Raw genomic sequence first — 9,984 nt, forward strand, 5'->3', positions numbered from 1 at the left:
CATTCGTACTGATGTGAAAATATCTTTGAAAATGTTGTGTTACACTTTTACACAGGCTCTTACTTGAAATCAGGTTCATTGAATTCCGTTGGACGAATCTGTTTACCTGTGGGTACAAGTTGCGAAGTTGTCGGGATAAGTAATCGATTGGATTACGTGAAGTTCCTATATTGTAAAGAGCTGATCGCATGCCACATTGCAAACATCAATCATTATTAATAGTATATCAATTAATCATGAATGGCCTATTGCTATACTAGTTAAAATTAACCTCGGTAACGTTGCAGCATAAAAAAGTGGCACTAATAACGTTGAAACTTAATGATCGATCATATTATTGTGAAGGCTGTAGTTAAACGGGATGTATCATACTTAAAAAAGTGTCAACTAAATGACATCTAGTAAGCACGCTCGTTCGTGTATTTGCACCTGTCTTTCACTAAAAAGCGTTGTTCAAAAATAACCGCAGTACGACACAAAAAGTGTTAAATGTTTCTTTTTCGATTTTGGTACTGTTATAACGTAATTGCGCCGCATTGTTTTTAGAAGAATTTCCTGCCGCAATTACTCATAACGTAAATATTGCCGCATGCTTTTTTGAATTGCTATTGCTTTTATTTCGATTAGTACTGTCAGTGTATAATACAAGAAAAATTCTTACACTTATTTATAACGCGTTATTTTTAACATTGCTAGTGTTTTTAGTGTTACACAGCACCCGAATTATTATTTTACCATTCGGTGACTTGGTGCCCTCCGTAGGTTTATAAGCATTTATACGTTGCAGGCGATGTTCGAAATTTCAAAAATAAATTCTTCTGTTTTAGAAAAAAACTGTTAAAGTGAAGCACTATGATGCGCCAGGGTATACGCAATATGAAACTTATATACTAATATAGATTCTTCAATGTAACCCTCAGCTACCGCATAAGATTTCCATCTACCACAGAGTACACGATTTGCTACTTTATGGTACCTATTGCCGTATTGCGCTTAGGCATTTCACTCACTTCATTTATGCCAATAGCCAATATGGCTTGTTATACAGGTCGTTTTACGCAAGACGTTACCTAAAAGTCTTCATAATTCCATTAATCATTTAAATCTGAAAATTTGCGTACCGACATAGTTTTTCATGATCTATCGAATGCAAATATTATCATGATACTTTTACTTTCGGATTTACCAGTTGTGGATAACAAATTTCTTATTTGAAATAGAGCACAATGTATTTTATTACATTTTCGAAATTTGCATGAAAATACGTTGTTTGATACAACATTTCCCTATACCCATTATCAAAGGTTTTCAAGTTATTTAACATTTTTCAAAATATTTGATCGTGACTGCTTTTCTTTAGGGCCCAGTACCTATGACTACGTTGACCTGGATTTCAAAAAGTCTTCCAAAATCAACAATACTGACTTGACTTGACTTGACTTGAAAATGATTTAGATTTTGATCGCCCTTCTACATGGTATTTTAAAACTAATGGTTAATTTTAATAACTTTCAAGTTTCAGTTTTATTTCAGATTTTCTACAATTGTGACCGTTATGCATAATTTTCTTAGGATGACTTGAAGTAAACGCGTTAATATATGTCATCGTACCATTCTTCGAAACGTTACTTGGTTTCAACTTGACGGAGCGCCGGCTCTTTCTGCCCATGACGCTTATATGTCTATGAATATTTGTTAAGACAGGCGGATTAGGCCTACAGATCCGTGGGATTGGTTCTCTAGATCTCCAAATATAACGCCACTGGACTTTTATGTGTGGGGTCTTATAAAAAACAAAGGCTACCACCAAAGGAGTTAATCAGAGGATGCTATTATGTAATGAAAAAAACGGTAGCCACATAGAATAAGTTTTATTTTGTCGTTTGTTATCATGACCTGTTTCTGTTTTTGATTTCATCTTTATTTAACTTTGTGATATAAACTGCCATGAACAACGAATGATAAGAGTTATAAGTTATAACTTATAACTATAAAAAAAGATTTGTATGACAGATCTCCTAACAAGTTTATTTCAAAGTCTCCTAAGAAAATTATGCATAAAATATAGGTATGTAATAATTGATCGATGTAGAATTTTTTTCGACATTTGAAAATGCAAAAAAAATAAAACAAGTTTCATTTGAATTGAAAAAATCAACTTTTTCAGGTTTGAAGTTAACAAACTTAGTTTTAAAAAACAACACCATGTAGAGAGGAGATCAAAATTTAAATCACGCATGTAGCATCACGTCAGTATTGTTGATTTTGGAAGACTCTTTGAAATTCAAGTCAACGGAGCCATATGTACGGGGCACTAAAGAAAAGCTGTCAAACGTCAAAAATAAAAATAAAAACTACTAACTTGAAAACCTTTGACGCTGGGTATAGGGAAATTTGGCATTAAACGACCTATATTAATTAGATTCCAAACATACCATAAATATAGGGTGTTCTATTTAAAATAAGAAAGTTGCTATCCATATCCGGTAAAAGCGGAAGTGTAACGATCATTATAATATATTCTTTCGATAAATCAGGAACAACTACGTTAGCAAACAAGTTTTCGGACTTCAATTATTAATGGGAGTCTGAATACTTTTAGGTAACGGTTTGCGTGAAGCAGCCTGTATATACAAAAAAAAGTGGTTGTGATTTATGCATTTAGGTAGCTAAGGTACCACACGGTATCTTACAATGTTCTATCACATACTCTTGAATTTCTTTAGTGGAATAGAGGGTTGCTAAAAATTGTAGGCCAGTTTCGGCAATAGCTTGAGTGTCATGTTCGAAAAAGGGTTTGATTTCTTCGAAAAACCATTTATTTTCAAATGAGGAAAAAAAATGCTCCTCTGCTTTTTTAAGGAAATACACATTTTGAAGCACCAGGAATCCGAATCAAACAAAATCTCGATGATGTCGGTCTGTACTCTCATTTTCGGCTAAACTGCTGAACCGATTGGAACCAATAATAATAATAATTTGATACACATAACGGGCGATCAAATATGAGTTGCTGTCGAGTCGCCTTTGGAAGTTCAAGTTAGGTACGATTTACCATGTAAACAAAAATTCCAAAAGTGACTCAACAACAACTCATTTTTGATCGCACGGATCATAATTCCTTTACCATAAAAGATACCAAAAAAATTTTGGACAAAAGTTATAGACAATTACCGTCTTCATGTTTCTAAAATATTTTTGATTCCAGAGGCGTATCAAACCTTCGTTGTTTTTTTAATGGAACAACCCATACTTTATTGCAGATTTGGAAAGTACTCAAAAAGTACGCATTTTTTATGTTACGTATTTCACCCTTAACTTTGGCGATTTCGCTGTTATAACCATTCTTCCTAAAAATTTGACGGTTTTTCGATTTTTTTTTGAGAGAAACTAAACATCCTTCACTTTAACATATTTTTTAGATGCTTACTTTATCGAAAAACAATTGTTTGATTGACTTTCGCCCAATATCATGTTTTAAATTTTAAAGGCCCCCCCCCCCCCACACAAACCATACCTCAAAATTTTCCCTGGTAAGAAAAAACACGCATTCCACAAAAAAATTTCAGAGAAAAAACGCCAACTTGCAGAAAAAACTTCATCTCCGAACCCAAGTCTTTTTTTCGATAAAGTACCTAAAAAACTATGTGGCAGGGGAAGAGGTCTTGGTCTGTGCCTGAATCCTATTTCAAATTAGTTCCATACATTACGTGTGGCGCGATTTTTATGCGCATGCTTTTGGGTCTCAGAATTCGGCCTGCACTTGTCGGTTCTTCAAGTCGAATGGAATATTTAACAATAGTAAACATTTCTTGAATTGTTGCGACACCGTGTATATCTGTTGCCCTATAGTTACTTTTTTACTTTCTAGCCTAAGATACTCTGGAACTGAATGCCATTGCACAAAACTTAATTTAGAAAAAGGATCAACGATCCTTAATTATGGTTTTTGTCTTCTAGGTTAATCGGGATGAGAAATGAAAACAGGCTCTTTGATTTACAGACATTTTTGTGCATGGGTAACAGAACCCATGTCCATATTTGATCGATTTTAGGTTACGACGTCCATGTAGCAAAAATGTACGTGCGATCGACGTCGGATGATTCCCTATTATGAAATATTTAACATGTGCTCTATAAAACAATTATTACAATTTACGTCCATTGGCCGTACGTACCAATTACGGAGCGCACACCTTTGAATACAGCTACACGCGGATGCGCAGTACGACAACATTCAATATAAAAGCGTTATTTGTGTTAACCCAGGTCGGTGCCTACGTATTTATATATCTATAGTAAATTAGATTGCATTAATACCATTTTTGCTTTGAGAAGTAGGGATGCAGACATTCAAAAACATATCTCAAGACAGTTTCGAAAAAGTAATTCCTAAATGGCTCAAAAAAGCAAAGGAAAAGAAATGAATTGTTTGTTACATTATTTCATATCCCGGTTGTTTTGGCATCTTTGAATGGATATCTTTTTCAAAATAGCTGGTTTATTTGTTAATCTAGTGCAATAGTACGACTGGTTATGTCCATAGGACATACAGTATGTAGGTACATAAATTGTCCGTACCGTTGACATTTGGACCTGCAGTGGACGTCCACGGTACAAATTCTGTAAGCGTAAGCGTATTACGTACAAGATTCGTACAAAAGCTCCACATAATTATGTACATACAGTAGACGTTTAATGTACGTGTTGTGTGAGCATAATTGGGCGTGACACGGTGAACTAACTCATGACAACATGGTCAACCAACGTTTTTCACGTGATTTATAAATGAAATTATCAGCTGATTTAAAATCAAAATCGAGTGTATTTTAAGGAGATTAATACAAGACAATAAATTTCATAAACACTTTATAATTTACGCATTCCTTCACGCATTTTTATCGTTGATACAGAGTTACTTCGCTTTTAACCGATGATTAAAAGCTACCTAGCTTTTAATGACTAAACAAATCATCTGAGTGGTTGGAATTTGAAACAATCCCCACGATTATTAATGGAGTGTATTAATCTTTAAAAAATACCACCGTATTGTGCCTTGAGGTCTTCTGAATATGGGTTTCAGGCAAGCGTAATATTCTTCTTATTGGTATTTTATTCCAGTATTACAGTTTTCAGTGCATAAACGGTTGACTAAATACTAGCAGCGAATTTGGATAACAAATTATCACCGAACTGTGACGTATTGCGTTGGTTGTGCTTATAAATTTTTTCTTTTGGGTAGTAAATTAACACCAAATTTTGGTTTTGTTGCGTTACAATGTATATAGACTAAGTCCCGGTGCTCATGAGCTGCAAAGTAGCCGACGCCTAGGTTGTTTTTTATTAAGATAATTAAAAATGCGTTGGAAGTAATGAGGAAATACACAAAGGACACCAATACGCTGCCTAATTACTCCCAACGTTTTTATGACTATCTTGATAGAAAACAATCTCGGCGTCCCGATTACATTGCAACTCATGTGAACCGGGCCTAACCTTAGATGTAATTTTTATCTGAATCGTTTACTACTGTCAATCTAAGATTTTTATATAAACTACTTTATGTGTTACACATGACACAGATAAAAAAGAATGAAAGAAAAGAATCGAGTTCACTTTTGTACCTTTCCTGATACTCTTAACATGACGATAAAAATCAAATACGTTCACTTCATGTTACTCTTTTTGGCACCAATTCATCAATTCCTTAGAACACTTCACTCACGTTATGTCACTCTTATGTGTCTTGGTTTGAGTACGTTCCATCACTAATGGTAAAGGTATGTAGACATTGCTGAGTGTAGAATATGGATACCGCCGTCGATTATGTCTAGGATGATCTTTTTTTGCCATTACCTGAAGAATGGTAATTGCTGATAATGTTATGGATGCTTGCGCAATAAAAATGGCTAAACCCGCAATGGCAACCAGGTACTTAAGAGCTATCGTTAGAATTGCAGCTTTAATGCTTAACGATATAAAGAAATTGCGTCTGTAAAAACGTGAATTATTTCTTTTCCCGTTTCCCTTTGCATTTTTACGTTTTTTCATTTGTATCTGTACGGTAGACATAAAGCGTACGACATGGCGCTAAGCGTGCGTCTGCACATTTCGCTCGAGTTCATACCATCTTTATTATAGTCCAGACGCTGAGTGCTATTCTTCTGGAGACCACCATCAGCAACTTCATTTTGATAAAATAGCGATATCACGTTGTCGATCAAACCGTAAACTTTCGCTTTGAAGCAATTTATGTTGCACATATTTCTGCAAGTAGTGTTTTCCTCGAGGGTTTGATTTGCAGAACTGAATTGAAACGTTAAACAAATGAAGAACAGAATCTGCATTGCTATACGCGCTGCACGAGACTAGTAAATTGGATGCATTTTCTGCACTTTATCAATCTGCGAAAATGTTTCAGAGCATAGTTAGATAGGGTATCACGCATCAAATAGGAATAAAGTCATTCGCCAACTAATTATAAGCACGCATGTAATCGTGTGAAACTCCCGCAACTGCAGCTCAATTCACACGTCGGTCGTTTCGGAAGTACCACCAATGGAAAGTAACTTTCGATGGACAACTTGCGTTTCCAACTTTCTGTGAGATAACGGTGACAACCCACTTGGGCTCATCACGTCTGTATCTGGAAATGACGATTACCTATATGAGAAAAAATGCGGTACAATAGTCAACTGCGTGCATTAGAATTCTGCAAGACAGTTACCAAGATTTCACCACGTCTGATAGATAAAAATACTTTTTTTAATTGACTACAAAAATTAAATCCTTATAAACCAACTGGACGGGACGACACCGAATCTACACGTATTCACACATAAGGTAGACTAATGACCCAGATTTAAAAATTCTGAAGGTAATGAGATATAAACTTGAACTTGATTTTAACGTAAATTTGAAGAAATGGTAAACACACATTATTCAGCAAATCATATTCAACAATGAAAACCTTTTAAAAGAATGGGGTCAGATAGACACGAAAATTACAATATTTTAGAATTGCTAAACAGACGAAAATTATTAACACAGTAAAAAGTAACCGGATTTAAAATTGAGGTTCATAGATCGTTATAGGGCTCCCGAAATACACCCCCCGTTATAAATCTTACAATTAATAACGCAAATGGTCTTTAAATTCAGTTTATAGATCGTAAAATTGGAATTAAAGGCACTCGGGAATTACAGTTTTCATTTTCACACGTGCTTTATTTAACCAGATTCACTGTCTGTAACTGAGTAGGTCAGCGATTTATTCATAAGTATAGATTTAATGAGTAACAGCGAACGCACGGGAGAAAATGTAATAATGAAGTTGTGTAAAGCAGGTGATGCCAAGATTACGAGAGCCAATACAGACGAGAGATTGCAATTCTGGGTCAATCTCAGCCAATAGTGCTTCTGGGGTAGTCGGCAAATGTGCCGAAGAACCACGTGTGGGTGATTGCGCATCTCTCTTTCTCTGGATACTTCTACGGGGTCATCTATGGAAAGGTCAGCGGGTTCAGGAGATGTAGTATAAAATTGAAACTATATCTTTGGTGGCCCACAGTTTACATTTGATAGTGAAGTGTGATGGCCGCGCGGTTTACGTGCGTGTTAGTGCTATTTATCGCTCTCGCGGCAGGGGCAGATGACATTTTAGAAAATGCCGGTTTAAGGATAGCTTTTAAAGTCTTCGACGAATGTTCCAAATCGGATGGATTATCGCCGTGCATTAAGAAGAAGGCCCTCACATTCCTGGATCGACTAGGTCGGATGGACAACCTGGAAATTTCGGATGAAATAAAAATCGTGAAGATCGCCAATTCGAGTAAGGAAGACGAGAATGCCCCCAGCATGGAGCAGCTCGAAAAGAATTTACCGCGAAACGTCGACGCCAGGGACGCGGTTTTAACGGATATGTTATGGAATAAGGTGGCGTCGTTAGTGCAAACTAGAGACATTGAGTTATCCATGCCTCGCTCGGGTTTCGAGGACGATGACGATGCGCAACAAATTCAACATGTAGAAGTTAATACGGGAGGTAATTACAACACAAATTTAATGCTTGAAGACTATAGCGTGAATTATCTTTTATAGGCTCAAAAAAAGGAACTAAGGGCGGAGGCGGAGGTAATAAAGGCGGCGGCGGGAACAAGCAGAAAAAGAAGATAATGAAGATGTTTAAGAAATCAGGCAAGAAAGGTGGCGGAATGATGATGGGAATAATGATGGCCATGCTTGCAAAAATGTTCGCCTTAATTCCCATAGGAATAGCCGCACTATTTCTACTAGCTGGCAAGGCTTTGATTACATCAAAAATTGCGCTTCTCCTTTCTGGAATAATTGCCCTTAAAAAGCTACTTGCGGCCAAACAAGGTGACGACCACGGAACCCCCCAACACGTTTACGCCAGCTCCGGACACGGATGGGACAAGCGATCCCTTGAGGAAAGCCACAAACTAGCGTACAACGCATCCGCCCCGAAACAAGATTAACGTGTACCTGATGATGAACACCAGAGTTTTTATCGACCAATTTTATGGTCTGCTGTAGAGAGCGCGTCTACGTTAACACACCAAAAACCATAACTACCTTAGTCACCTTAGTGAACGCGATGCCAATTATTTATTGAATTGTTAATTTTTATAATTATTTATTGTACATAAATACGTCCGACATTGTTAAGAATAAAAATCTTAAACACCTGGGGAGTAAATGATTATTATTCATTAGGTACTCCGAACACAACGAAGCATTTAGGAAAATCGTCCAAATTACTGTAACAATTAAACATTTCTGTGCTACTAAACTCTGTTTAATATTTAGTAAGTCCTCTCACCTAAAAACCTACAAAAAAGCAGTTTTCGCCTATATAGGAAGATTAATAAAATATAGCAGTCACATTAAGTACGGCCTCGGGTGATAATTATACTTTTTAAATTCTAGTTGGACTAGTAATAACTAGATAACTAAAACCTAAAAGTCCATACGGAGACGAACGGTGTTCATTGTCCCGCACTTCTAATTTATGTCAAATTTGCATCTAACACTGAAAATTACTTTACAAAATTAAATGGTTTAATTAAGTTCTAGTTTTTAATTATTTACGAGTGTCGGATGTAGGATTACCGTCTTCACGAATTGCTTATATATTGTTCTTTAATTTAATAGTGAGAGAACACAGTTTAGGATTGCTCGTCGGGAGTTTCTCAAGCTCATTGTGCAAATGTTAAAAATTGAGGCTTGCAAAAAATTGGACCATCATAAATTGTCGCTCTGTAATGGTTTCTTTTTTTTTAAATTTTAGGTTTCAATCCGCGAGCTACTTTCACAGCACTTTGCGTTCAACTTTTTTCGATAGAATGGCATCGGAGCGTGGTAATGAGTTAACAGGACGAAGGACTACTATAATTATTATGTTCTTGATGCAGGGGATGTTGCCAATTGCAAAACCTTTCTCAGTTAGAAAAGTAATTTGTTCCAATAGAAACTTTTGACGCTTTCCTTATGTTAGCTATCTATAATCTACTAGTCCAAAATATAAAGAAGTGGGCAATCGCCATTGGACACAATATTAGTCTGCAGAAGAGGCCCCTTTGTGTAATTACGTTTTAAAGAACTCAAGCTTCTCGGTAAAGGAAATAACACTGCAGTCCAAAGCGTCTCAGATGAGATAATTGTAAAGGGAGATATTGGAAATGTTTTTTTCTAACACACCAATATGAGCGAAAAAATTACTCCCTCTCTAGACACTCTCTGTTTGAATAATAAATTAAGATGGTTAGGGTAACGTAACATGCAATATCAATTCTACTGTTTGTGCCCAACTCTTCTGTATGACAATGTGACAAATAATTGGTAGTTGGTAGTAACTAGTTGTGTCCGAGCCGAAGGTTCGGCTTCGTCTTCGGTTTCAGTCACATTTCTGACGGAACCTACACATTCGGTTTCTTCAAAGTGAAAAATCGCTATTGGCTGCAC

At 36.2% G+C, this 9,984-nt stretch overlaps 1 protein-coding gene across 1 annotated transcript; it reads left to right on the plus strand.

Annotated features, from left to right (window-relative positions):
* Positions 1-7,558: 7,558 nt before the first annotated feature.
* Positions 7,559-8,708, plus strand: LOC116177113. The gene is made up of 2 exons (XM_031495987.1): positions 7,559-8,044; positions 8,101-8,708. The coding sequence occupies exons 1-2, from the start codon at positions 7,594-7,596 to the stop codon at positions 8,496-8,498; spliced, it is 849 nt and encodes a 282-aa protein (XP_031351847.1). The 5' UTR covers positions 7,559-7,593; the 3' UTR covers positions 8,499-8,708.
* The last annotated feature ends 1,276 nt before the right edge of the window (positions 8,709-9,984 follow it).

This window comes from Photinus pyralis, unplaced genomic scaffold (assembly GCF_008802855.1).
Source record: "Photinus pyralis isolate 1611_PpyrPB1 unplaced genomic scaffold, Ppyr1.3 Ppyr1.4_LG7, whole genome shotgun sequence".
NCBI lineage: Eukaryota > Metazoa > Arthropoda > Insecta > Coleoptera > Lampyridae > Photinus > Photinus pyralis.

Excerpts from the sequence above, each read along its gene's own strand:
- LOC116177113 (XM_031495987.1), top strand. The coding sequence starts at position 7,594 with ATGGCCGCGCGGTTTACGTGCGTGTTAGTGCTATTTATCGCTCTCGCG. Across the intron at positions 8,045-8,100 it reads TGTAGAAGTTAATACGGGAG|GCTCAAAAAAAGGAACTAAG; the intron begins GTAATTACAACA and ends TATCTTTTATAG.